General features: G+C 59.7%; 2 protein-coding genes across 2 annotated transcripts in view; one reads left to right on the top strand and one right to left on the bottom strand.

Annotated features, from left to right (window-relative positions):
- Window positions 1-1,906: 1,906 nt before the first annotated feature.
- Window positions 1,907-9,748, bottom strand: TMEM80 (transmembrane protein 80). Its single transcript, XM_064370231.1, is given in 6 exon segments — window positions 1,907-3,052; window positions 4,890-4,982; window positions 5,332-5,425; window positions 6,610-6,629; window positions 9,654-9,726; window positions 9,728-9,748. Coding segments are annotated over 6 exon segments (507 nt in total). The 3' UTR covers window positions 1,907-2,846.
- A 563-nt stretch (window positions 9,749-10,311) lies between these two features.
- Window positions 10,312-12,719, top strand: part of DEAF1 (DEAF1 transcription factor) — a 69,297-nt gene continuing 66,889 nt past the window's right edge. Inside the window, exon 1 of the mRNA XM_064370300.1 lies at window positions 10,312-10,766. Coding sequence (XP_064226370.1) covers window positions 10,478-10,766 — 289 coding nt within the window. The 5' untranslated portion in view covers window positions 10,312-10,477. The remainder of the gene's footprint in view (window positions 10,767-12,719) is intronic.

The raw sequence follows: 12,719 nt of genomic DNA, 5'->3' as shown, positions 1-12,719 counted from the left end.
AGAGGCTTCAGTGAGTGGGTGGGCCAGGCAGGACCCAGGCCTGGAGCCTGGAGCTCCCAGGGTGAGACGGAGCCTCCTTCCCACTCCTACAGGCCCCACTTCTGCCCATCCTGGGCACTGAGGGACAGGGGTGTCGGGGGAGGTGGGGACACCTGTGACCCTCTGAGGATGCCTCTCTCCCTGCATGGCCCCCTCATCAGGCCCAGGCCCCACCCTCTGCCCACAGCAGGGGGACTGTCCGGTTCTGTTCTCATCTCCCTGGTTCCCAGGATGGCCCTTCGGCCTCAGCTGCCCTGACCGCTCAGAACAGGGCCAGGGTGCAGTGGACACAGCGGGTAACCGGCTGCCATGCAGTGAACTGGGCAAGGAGGGGGTGAAGGGCACAGGGCACGCCAGGCCCATGCAGGGACCTGAGGCTCCGGCTGCTTGCTGGTCCTGGGCAGTGGAGGGAATGAGTGTGGCCAGGAGTCTGGGTCCCTGGGGCCGTGGTCCCAGAGGGGCAGGGCTTGTGTGTTTACCCTGGGTTGGCCAGAGGACTTCCTGGGGAGGTGCCACAGGTGAGCTCCGTGAAGGGGTGGCAGGAAGTGGCCCTCGTCCTTCGGGCCCAGTGCCTGCCCGAGCCCCGGCAAAGCCTGGCTTCCTGGTTTATGGCCTTTGCAGTTTGATCTCCTAGAACCTGCCATGATCCTGCTCCACGTGTGATCTTGCCTGACCCAGGGCACAGGGGCCAAGAACCCCAACCCCACTGCGCCCTCACCCTCCCTGGAGGCAGAGTGGGGAGTGGCCAAGAGGGCACAGCCAAGGGGGGTTCTCACCACCCATGACTGTGAGTGCCGGCCTGCCCTCAAGGGGGTCCCTCTCCACCCATACACGGTGTCTACGGTGTGACTGTGAGTGCCGGCCTGCCCTCAAGGGGGTCCCTGTCCACCCATACACGGTGTCTACGGTGTGACTGTGAGTGCCGGCCTGCCCTCAAGGGGGTCCCTGTCCACCCATACACGGTGTCTACAGTGTGAGTGCCGGCCTGCCCTCAAGGGGGTCCCTGTCCACCCATACACGGTGTCTACAGTGTGAGTGCCGGCCTGCCCTCAAGGGGGTCTCTCTCCACCCATACATGGTGTTTATGGTGTGACTGTGAGTGCCGGCCTGCCCTCAAGGGGGTCCCTCTCCACCCATACACGGTGTCTACGGTGTCACCATGAGTGCCGGCCTGCCCTCAGAAAACAGTCCAGACCGGTCTCACGGGCCTCACCCACTCTGGGCTACCTGGAGCCATGGCGTTCCCTGTGGAACAGGTGACCCCGGCCTCTGTGCACCCACTGAGACTGGAGGTGTCAGGATCCATTAACCACAAAGGCAACAGGTCTCCAGCCTGGGGAGGAGGCCCTTCCGCAGCCCACGTGGTCCCTGGGCTGAGTACTCCAGGTGGCAGGCGTGCCCAGCTGGTCGTCTGCAAGTCCAGGCAGGAGTGTGCAGGGCAGCAGGCACTAGTGTGGGAGGTGCTCTGGCACTGGTGTGCGGCGCTCTGCTGCAGGGGCACAGGGATGGGAAGCAGGTCCTCAGGCCCGTCCTGCAGCTCACGTGGCCTCAGGGGCCACAGACAGGTCACAGAAAGTCAGCCCACGGCAACCAGGTACTTCCACGAACACAGGAAGGAAAGGCTGCTCAGGTGCTGCAGCCGCAGCCACCCTAGCTGAGGGAGCCCCAGGGGAGGCCCAGGAAGTCCCACAGCTTCCTGCCTTCAGGAGTCCACCGAGCGGAAGGCACCCAAGGGCGTCTCGGACAAAGGCAGCCAGGGCTGGAGGGTGAGGCTCGCCAGGACCTGAGTAGTGGTGAGCAGGGAGCACTCTCTCCCAGGGAGGGGGAACTGGAGATGGGGTGTGGTGGTGGCCGTGACCAGCAGAAATTCAGAGGCATACGCAGTCCTTTATTTACAAAATTCGATGAAGAGAAAATCTCTAGATATTTGGATGTAATTATTCCTAACAGAAAACACAACAGAAGCAAATGAAGGAAAGCTACTGTAAGTAACAGTTTAGATACTTTTTAAGGGGAACTTACAGTCAATCTGGGAATGGGAAAAAAGATCACAGACAGAATTTGCTTAGGACTAAGTGCACAAGGCAAAAGTTGCTAAACTTTTCGTGGCCAGAGGCTCAGAACGCGAGCCCCGCAGCTGCTCTCTCTCCCTCGGTCCCATCCCGGCCTCAGCCCTGACCTCTCCTCAGAAGCCCCTAAGGAAGGGAGGAGCGTGGCTGAGATGGAAATTCCGACACCAGAGCTGCTGGCTTGTTTGCATTTATTGCTTTTGGAACCCAGAGTGCACTACTGCACCTGGGCCTGCCTGCCCGTGAGCCAGAGCTGGGGCGCTCGGGGCACAAGGCCCACGCCATCCTGCTTTTCCTTCCCAACTAGGAAACATGGCTGGGGCCTGGCCAAGGAGTAAATTGGGCTCCCAGAACACACAGTAGGACCATCGGGGAAGGAGGGGTGATGGGGAATGCTGAGACGAGGCCTCTGTTCTGAGGGGCTCTATCCTTCCTCTTGGCCCTGGGGGCTCGTGGGGTCCATGGAGGCCTGGCTGCTGAAGCCAGACCCTGACAGGGCCTCACCTGGAGGGCAGTTCCATGTGGTCCCTGCCATTGTCCCCAACACCGGGACCTCCAGCATTTTGTTCTGCCTTGGCTCCTGCCCCCACCCCTGCCAAGGCAGATGGAACCATCCAGAACCATCTACGGCCAATCACTAGGAACAGTGCCCTTCTGGTCCAGGAAATGGGAGGTGACAGCTGGGGGTCTGGCTGGCCAGGAGGGGGCCCCAGCGTGGCGTGTCCTGGGTGCCCGCAACTACCTGGCGAAGGCGGCGATGGCCACCACCTGCAGCATGGCCTCCAGGCTGTGGAGCACCAGGAGCGTGGCGCTGAGGGCCCAGTCCACCCACAGCACCAGGGTCTGCCATAGCAGGAAGTGGGCAGAGAGGAGGGCGGTGCCAGCCGTGAGGGCCAGGCTGGCGGCCAGTGGCCTCTCAGCCTCTGTCAGGTTGCCCCTGGTGCCTGGAGAGCAGAGCAAAGGGGGAGTGAGAGTGGGGCAGGGCGCTCCCCAGAGCCCACCACCCGCGGGTGCCTGCAGGGCTGCTGGGACCAGAGCAGCCCCTCAGCCTGTATCGCTCCGGCCTGGGGAATCCCAGGGAAACCACCCCTGGGGGCCACCCAGGACCCAGCAGTGTCAGAGAGCACGTGCAGCACGGCGTGAGCCCCTCCTGGGAAGGTGCCCCTGCAGCACCACGGCTGAGCCGCCTCTGGGTCCTGTGGCCGGCTGTGTGAACGGGGCGACTCTGGTTTCTAAAATGATTCAAGTGCATCTGCCACCTTCTCCTAATTCCAAGTGGAACTGAAGGGACTTTTTTGAAAAATCCCAAAAATATTTTTCTCTGGTCCAAGGCCAGTTCTGGAAAATTTCATGAATACATATTAAAAACAAAAGTGCGTATTTAGCAAACAAATGGGTCAGTCACTAGCTGAGCTGGGTGCCTGGAGCCCCTGCAGGGTGTGGTGTGCTTGGGGAGGGTGCTAGTTGGCCTAGCAGACTCTGAAGGGCCAGGACACACCCTGCCCCCACCACCTTGGGGCGGGCCAAGACCCGAGGCTTGTGCCACAGTAGCACCGGCACCCTCCCAGCAGTGTGGCTCTGGGCAGCGAGCTGCAGAGGCTCAGGCACTATCTGCCAGCACAGACAAGACACGGACAGCCGGGCACCCCGCAGGGGGCAGGACAGGACGGGCAGCTGAGAGGACTGCCTCCATCCTCTCCTCCTAGTGGGGTCTGAGGCCTCATGACAAGCAGAAGGGGGCCCACCTTCCCTGCAGCCTCGGCTCTTCACTGGACATTGGGCATCGGGGTGTGTCTGTGTGTGAACAAGAGGGGCCTACGATTCCAGCCTGGTGGGTGCAAAGTGCCTTGGACGTGCCTGCCGTGTCCCCACGGCAGGGCAGCATTTCACAGACACACGTGCTATGACCATGAACATGCAGAGGGCTAGAAGTCTGGACCCCGAGGGCCACAGAGCTGAGCTCCGAGGAGGGCGAAACCAAACTCACCCCCCAACACACAGACGACCAGAGAAGATCAAATTAATAAACTATGTGGTTGAAAAAAGGGAGGAAGGGCCGGGCACTCTGGGAGGCCAAGGTGGGCAGATCTCTTGAGCCCAGGAGTTCAAGACCAGCCAGGGCAACACAGTGAAACCCTGTCACCTTGTCTCTACCAAAATAATAATAATAACAATAATAATAATTAGCTGGGCATGATGGCAGGTGCCTGTAGTCCCAGTTACTTGGGAGGAGCAGGAGGGCTGAGGGGAGAGGGTCACTTGAGCCCAGGAGGTCAAGGCTGCAGTGAGCTGTGATCGTCCCAGTGCACTCCAGCCTGGGCAACAGAGTGAGACCCCATCTCAAAAAAAGCAGGCCGCTTGAAGGGGTTGCAGAGTTGGGGACTGCTAGAGTTGGACTGGGGAGGCTGGGGGTGCTCCCACCCCTCTAGACTCTGCCTCCTTGGGACCTGGCAGAACTCTCCAGGCCCTCCTCCTCAGACAGCTGAGGCCAAGGGGAAGGAAGGGGACGCAGCTCCGGATGTGCTGGCGGGCTGGGCTTCTGCAGGACATACTTCCAAACGGAGTTTCCCCAGCGATGCCCCCAGTGTTATCTGTCTCTGGGACAAAACTTCTCAATTAATACTTAATGATACTGTAAGGGGAGCCTGCAGGCAACAGGGCCAGCAGTCTGGATGAAAAATGTCTCCAAGAACCATACTACGAAAAAATGAGTATTTAAAGGCTGCGGCAGCAGACAGCAACTCCTATCACAAGTTCCTCACAGTCTGACCGGCCACTCACCCAGATACAACCGGACTGCTTCCAGAATCCCCATGAGAAGCAGCAGAACGAGATCGAGCACCAGGCAGCGGTGAGGGTAGCTGAACATCTGACCTGAGGAGCACAGGTGGAGAAAGGACACACATTACCCAGGGCAGCAGCGGCGGCCTCAACGTACCTTTTCCTCTTCTGTTTTGAGACAGGGTCTTGCTCTATCTCCAAGGCTATAGTGCAAGGGCACGATCTCGGCTTGCTGCAATCCTCCCACCTCAGCCTCCTAAGCAGCTGGGATTACAGGCACCTGCCCCCACGATCGGCTACTTTTTGTGTTTTTAGCAGAGACAGGGTTTTACAATGGTGGCCAGGCTGGACTTGAACTCCTGACCTCAAGTGATCCACCCGCCTCAGGCTCCCAAACCACCAGGATTACAAGTGTGAGTCACCGCGCCCAGCCCTGACTTACTTTTATACGTGACTATCAGGAGCGTGGCGAGGAAATACAGGGTGTAGTAGGTTCCGCTGACGTAAAACAGCATTTGAAGGGGAAGCGAAGACAGCTGGTGAGTGGCTAAGGAGCCCCAGGCTCAACAGGCTTGGGAGCAGCCTCCCGGGTGCTGACAGGAAGGGCTGCTTCTGCCATCTGTTTCCAGGGGGCCACGGGGACCTGGCCACGGCTCCCAGTCTGTCTGGGGCTTCTATCACTATGCTTGAGGCAAATGTGGTCCCATGAGCCAGCAGGGCCTTTGTGGGACCCCCCCCCCATCCCAGAACGATGCGGTCTGTGCACCGAAGCCCCTGCCCTCAGTGACTGTGGACAGGACTGGTTAGGGGACAGCCTCCATACACAGGCACTCCCAGTGATGTTACCATGACTCTTGTCCCAGCTACGAGTTAGAAAAAATAACTTTGTCATTTTCTTTCTTTTTTTTTGACAGAATCTTGCTCTGTTTCACAGGCTGGAGTGTAGTGGCGTGATCTCCGCTCACTGCAACCTTGGCTTCCCAGGTTCAAGTGATTCTTCCGCCTCAGCCTCCTGAGTAGCTGGGACTACAGGCATGCACCACCACACCCGGCTAATTTTTTGTATTTTTAGTAGGGCCAGGATTTCACCATGTTGGCCTGGCTGGTCTCAAACTCCTGGCATCAAGTGATCCATCCACCTCAGCCTCCCAAAGTGCTGGGATTACAGGTGTGAGCCACCGTGCCTGGCCACTTTTTTCATTCTCTTCAGAGAAAATATATTTCTGTTTGGGGGCACTTAAGTATCTGCTAGCCATTTCCTGGGCTGTGTACGTTTCATACTGCGGCCAGGCACAGCGGCTCACACCCGTGATGCCGGTGCTTCAAGAGGCCAAGGCCGCAGTGACCTGTGTTTGCCGCACTCCAGCCCGGATGAGATCAAGGCTCCATCCTTAAAAATACATGGACAAAAATAAAATAGAATGAATCTATGGACATACAAATTGGGGGGTTTCCATCTTCCTGCCACTAGTGGTCAGGACAGAGGCAGGTGGCCACCCCTTGGTAGCTGGGTTTGGGCGTGCTAAGGCACTTTGTGCATGCAGGCCTCAGCAGGTGGGGGACGGAGCCAGCACGCAGACCAGAGGAAGTTACATCAACTCTAAATCTGTGGAGGAACAGGAGGCAGAATTTAGGGAAACCGTGGGGGTGAGGAAGACGCTCTGCGTGGCAGCACTTGCGCCCTCTGGGCTCTGTCCTGGAGGAGCATGCAGCAGGATACCATGGTGGAGGAGCCTCTCCCTGGAAGAGAAGGGGTCCGTGAGCAAGGCCTGACAGCCACCAGGATGCTTTCCTGTGTCTTGCTCTAGACAGGAACCACCCGCTTTATTCTCCTTTGATCGCATTCACTGTGAGCCCTCTCCACCCTCTCCGTCCAACCTTCACTGAGGCAGTAGTCTCTGCCTTTCAGAACCTGAGGCTGCAGACGCTGAGTGTGGGGGTGGGTGGAAAGTGAACCCTCAGCGGGCCCTCACGGAAAGCAACATCCCGAAGCTTCCCAAACAGCAGCTCTCCTCAACTTCTGATGCTTCTCTGTACTTGCCACATACGGGACTAGATGAAAACCTTTTCTGACTTGAGTTGTAACAAATCTTTTTCCATAATTGATAACAGACATTTGGATTCCTCTGGAACGTTATCCTCAAATATCCCTCCAAAAATAAGAATTTTCCAAAGCAGCAGTGCCACAGTCCAACCTGTTCATCGTGCAACTCCTGCACCCTCTCCCACTCACCTGGGGCGACAGGAAGCCCGATGAGTGAGTGAGTGGAGCCTCTTTCCTCCTTTCTGATTCTGAGGTTTTGCATCTGAAGACTCCTCTGACTCGCCCTGGATCCACCATGGCCCAGTGGGATTAACTGTCTGAAAAGGGCTCGTGCGAGTTGCACATGTGGATCAGGCAACACTGATCTAGAACTGGGTGAAAACCTCTCATAAAAGGAGGCTTAAGCTGCACCCCTGGGCAGCAGGCAGCACAGCCACCTGAACACAGCCTCTCTTCCATTTCCCCTTCAGCGCCAGGGAGGGCAGGACAGAAACCCGGCCTCAGTGAGATTTTTGTCTTATTGGGCAGATCTGGGGCCTTCTGTGCCATGGTTTGTGGAATCTCACATGGGCAAGAGTCTTAAGCCAGTAAACACAGGCTGTTGGCATCAGAGGCTCAGAACTGGGCTCCCGGAAGAGGCGGCACCTGCTGGAAGCAGAAAGCCAAGGGCATCGCAAAGCACATGGCATCGTATTACCGGCAGGCCACTCATTAAACCTGATCTGTTCTTAAACCGGGCTACCTAAATACCTGTCATTATTTGTGCTGATTTTGCATTAACTGGAGTTTTCATCCCTTCTGGTCCTTTTTTCTTTTCTTTTTTTTTTTTTTGAGACAGAGTTTCGCTCTTGTTACCCAGGCTGGAGTGCAATGGTGCGATCCCGGCTCACCGCAATCTCCGCCTCCTGGGTTCAGGCAATTCTCCTGCCTCAGCCTCCTGAGTAGCTGGGATTACAGACACGCGCCACCATGCCCAGCTAATTTTTTGTATAGTAGAGACGGAGTTTCACCATGTTGACCAGGATGGTCTCGATCTCTTGACCTCGTGATCCACCCGCCTCGGCCTCCCAAAGTGCTGGGATTACAGGCGTGAGCCACCGAGCCCGGCTCTGATCCTTTTCTTAAAGGTTGGGTTCTTTCGCCAGGCACAGTGGCTCATGCCTGTAATCCCAGCACTTTGGGAGGCTGAGGTGGGTGGATCATGAGGTCAGGAGTTCGAGACCAGCCTGGCCAACATGGTGAAACCCCATCTCTACTAAAAATACAAAACTTAGCCAGGTGTGGTGGCCTGTGCCTGTAGTCCCAGCTACTCAGGAGGCTGAGGCAGAAGAATCGCTTGAACCCGGGAGGCGGAGGTTGCAGGGAGCTGATGCGCCACTGCACTCCAGCCTGGGCAGTAGAGCAAGACTGCCTCGCGGGAAAAAAGAAAAAAAAAAAAGTTTTTTTTTTTTTTTTTTTTTGAGACAAAGTTTCACTCTGTGGTCCAGGCTGGAATGCAATGGTGCAATCTTGGCTCACCATAACCGCTGCCTCCCAGATTCAAGCCATTCTCCTGCCTCAGCCTCCCGAGTAGCTGGGATTACAGGCGTGTGCTACCACGCCCGGCTAATTTTGTATTTTTAGTAGAGACGGGGTTTCTCCATGTTGGTCACGCTGGTCTCGAACTCCTGACCTCAGGTGATCCGCCCACCTCAGCCTCCCAAAGTGCTGGGATTACAGGCATGAGCCACCGCGCTGGCCAAAGGTTGGCTTCTTAAACAATTCCAATGTATCTGCTATGTGCAGCTGCTCACTGTTACAGACTGAAGTTGTGGGGCTTGGGAAAAACAAGTGTGTAAAAGCCTCGGCAGGACAGAAGTTAAGCATGCAAGTAAATGGGTCAGATGTCTTCCGTGATGTAAGGGACAAGGTGTGTGAAGACATCTTGTCCTGGAATACGCTTAAGTTTTTTGGAGACGGTGTTGCTCTGTCGCCCAGGCTGGAGTGCAGCGGGGCGATCACAGCTCATGGCAGCCTCGACCTCCCGGGCTCCGGGGACCCGCCGGCCGCTCAGCCTTCAGCGTGGCTGAGAGCACGGGCGTGCGCCACCATGCCTGGCCGAGGTTTACAAATTCCGTGTACACAGGGGTCTTGCTACGTTGCCCAGCCTGGGCCTCCCAAAGTGCTGGGATGACGGGCGCGCGCCACGGCGCCGGACATGAACTTAATGTAAACACGCAAACCATCCTGTGGACGAGACGCTGCCTGCCTGCGGAGCGGCCACTCTTTACTCCTTCAAACTGGGAACGTGCGCGCAGGCGCGGCGCCGCGCGGGGCAGCATGGCCGGCGGCCCGCTCCGGGCTGTCCATCCCTCCTCTCGGAGGCGTCTCTCAGGCAGGGCAGCCGGAGCCCCGCGCCCGTCCCGCCCACGTGTCCTCACAGAAGCCGCGCGCGGGACAGGAGCTGCCCGGGACCGGGGCCCCCAAAATCGCTCCAGAAGTGCTCCGCACCCGCCTTCCCAGGGCCAGGCGTCCGCGCGCGGGGCAGCTCCGCGGGGCGCACGACGCCCGCCACCCCGGCCAGGCCGCGCTTCTCGATGGGGTGACGGAGCTGCCTCGCTCACGTAGAGGCGGTGGCACAGCCCCGTGAGCGCACCGAAAACGGAAACCTGACTGCCACCACATGGAAACGCCGCACCGGCCGCGGCAAGCCCGGAAGCCCCCACCCCGCCGGAGCTCACCTCGCCGCGCGGCCGCCATTTTAGCCGTCCCGCCCGCCGGTCCGTCGCGATCCCGGCAGCCTCTGAGCCTGCGCCGCTCGCGCTCCTTCGGCCATTTTCGCGTCTCCTGACGAAGGGGCCCGACCGTGCCGCGTTTCGGAGCGGACGGCCGAGCCACGGCCGAGGCCCGATTAGTCTGTCCGGGAGCGCTCGGGCACTTTCGGAAGGGAGGAGGCGGAGAGCAGAGGTTCGGGAGCATTCGGGCTCGGGGACATTCGGCTCGGCTCGGCTCGGTGTCGGGTTGACTCGGCTCCCGCCGGCAGCGGGAAGGAGCGAAGCCCGCGGCACTGGGCTCTCTCTCAGAGGCCGAATTGCGTCGAGCGCCAGCGGGAATCTGCCCAGAGCCGTCCAGCCTTGTCGGCCGGGAACGACAGCAGCCTCAGCCTCTTAGGCAGTGAGGAGAGCTGGGCCGAGCTTCTCGGAAACCCTCGTGCGGACTCGGACCTATTCGGACTGACTCGGCTTCCCACTTCGGGGAGCTTCGACCCTCCTCGGTTCCGGACTGGGTCTCGGCTCGGCGGCTTCGTGCAGGTTCGGCCCCTGCTCGGTCAGCCTCGGTTCGCCTCGGCTCCGCTCGGTGGCCGGGTTCGACTCGGCTCCGCTCGGCGGCTGGGTTGGACTCGGCTCCGCTCGGCGGCTGGCTGCCTTTTCGGCCCCTGTTCGGGCGGCGGCTTCGGGCGGCCTCGGCCCAGCTCGGGCGTCCTCTTCGGACCTCGCTTCGGGCTCCGCGACCGGCGCTTCGGGCGGTCCCGGACGGGCCTTCGGGAGGGCTCGGCGGAGTCCGGATGGAGGACTCGGACTCGGCGGCAAAGCAGCTGGGCCTGGCTGAGGCGGCTGCGGTGGCGGCCGCGGCCGCTGTCGCGGCGGCGGCCGCGGCCGCGGCGGGAGGCGATGCGGAGGAGCCGGTGCTGAGCAGGGACGAGGACTCGGAGGAGGACGCAGACTCGGAGGCGGAGCGGGAGACGCCGCGGGTCACGGCAGTGGCGGTGATGGCGGCGGAGCCCGGGCACATGGACATGGGCGCTGAGGCCCTGCCCGGGCCCGACGAGGCCGCCGCTGCCGCAGCCTTTGCAGGCAAGTGCGCCCGCCGGCCTCTTGCCTCGCCCGGTTCCCGCGCGCCTGCCCCGCACACCTGCCCCACGTGACCGGCCCGCCCCACACACCTGCCCTTCACACCTGCCCCTCACACCTGCCCCACGTGACCGCCCGCCCCACACACCTGCCCTTCACACCTGCCCCTCACACCTGCCCCACGTGACCGGCCTGCCCCACCCTCCCCTCACACCTGCCCCCGCACACCTGCCCCGCACACCTGCCCCTCAATGTGACCAGCTCGCCCCACCTGCCCCTCACACCTGCCCCCGCACACCTGCCCCGCACACCTGCCCCAGGTGACCCGCCCAGCCTCACCTGCCCCCCCCGCCCCGCCCCTTTTCTTTGCGGCAGCCTCGCCTCCTACCACTGCCCCGTGCAGCCCTGCCCCTGCCCTGCCTTGGTCCATCCTGGTTCCCCTCACCCACCTGTCCCGGAGAAGCGCGACCTGAGCGCTGGGGAGCCAGGGTGGGCGGCCTGCTGGAGGCCTTGCTGCCAGAGGTCAGCGTGGCTGTGTGGTGGCCCAGGGGGCGCGGAGCCACCTGTGAAGGCTCCCCGCCCAGTCCTCCTCCTTCCTCCTGCCTTCTCCTCTAAGGCCTTGCTCCTCCCGCCCCGTCCTGTCGGGCTTCCTTTGGGGAGGCCGCTGGGGATTGCCAGCCCATATTTTTGTACAAGCTGCTGTAGTTTCTTGGCACACAGAGCAGCCTCGTTCTCAGGCTCCAAAGCACTGGGAGCCCCGGGCAGAGCCCACAGATGCTTGCGGGGCTGGGGCGGTCCACTGCGGCCTGTCCCACCGTCTCCTGTGTCCCGCCCTCCCCACCCACTGGCTTCCCCACTCACGGCACCCTTCCCAGTTGGAGCTCCCGAGTGTCCCCAGGGACCGGCAGCCGAGTGTTCAGAGCCCTGCAGATGCTGCTTGGTGGGTGTGCTGGGTGTGTCAGGGCCTTGCAGGTGCTCTGGGTGCTTGCTCGGCCTGGGGCAGGGTGGGGGTTGGCAGCAGTGACTGGGCTGCGCATGCGTCAGCTGTGTGGCCTTCGGAGGCAAGGGGGTCACTGCTGCTTGTTTGGTTGGTTAAGGAAAAACAGTGGGGGAAGGCTTTGTGACTCTCAGAGGTTGGCTTTTGTTCATAAACTCTGGTTTGACATTGGGATTTGGGGCCATGAGGTTTACTTCAAGTTTCTGTCATTTTTGCACATTTATTTCTTTCTCTCTTTTTGAGATGGTGTTCACTCTGTCGCCCAGGCTGGAGTGCAGTGGTGTGATCTCAGCTCCCTGGAACCTCCGCTTCCTGGGTTCAAGTGATTCTCCTGCATCAGCCTCCTGAGTAGCTGGGGTTATAGGTGCCCGCCACCATGCCCAGCTTATTTTTGTATTTTTAGTAGAGATGGGGCTTCACCATGTTGGTCAGGCTGGTCTTGAACTCCTGACCTCGTGGTCCACCCGCCTCGGCCTCCCAAAGAGCTGGGGTTACAGGCATGAGCCACCTTGCCCGGCCTTTTGCACGGATTTTTCTGAATGTGGAAAAGAAATATGATGCTGTCTGTCATGATGTCAGAGAAACATGTTGATGTATGTTTTCTACTGCAGAATGTCGTAGTTGTGTTTTGATGTGGTCAAAGCATTTTAGTATGTTCTACAAATTGCTTATAGCTGAAGTCAAGTAGTTTCCAGGTTTGAGTAACTCAGCTTTGGGCGGGTGCCCAGGGCTGCTGTAGGCCTGGCGTTCAGCACTCACCGTGGCCTGGTGCCGCCTGCCAGGTATTGTGCTGCTGAGAGGTGAGGGCGAGTTAGCCGTGTGCCTGGTGTGGTCTGCTAGTGGAGACAGATATCGAACAGGCATTTTTAGGGCAGTTTGGTGAGTGCTGGATTAATGGTATGGTCAGGACTCATTCAACCCGTATCTTTTAAGCATCTGCTGTGTGCCAGAGATTGCCC

The sequence above is a fragment of the Aotus nancymaae genome, unplaced genomic scaffold, assembly GCF_030222135.1.
Source record: "Aotus nancymaae isolate 86718 unplaced genomic scaffold, 86718_ANA_hifiasm-v0.15.2.pri h1tg000106l, whole genome shotgun sequence".
In the NCBI taxonomy this organism is placed as follows: domain Eukaryota; kingdom Metazoa; phylum Chordata; class Mammalia; order Primates; family Aotidae; genus Aotus; species Aotus nancymaae.
This window is presented reverse-complemented; position numbering and strand designations above follow the sequence as displayed.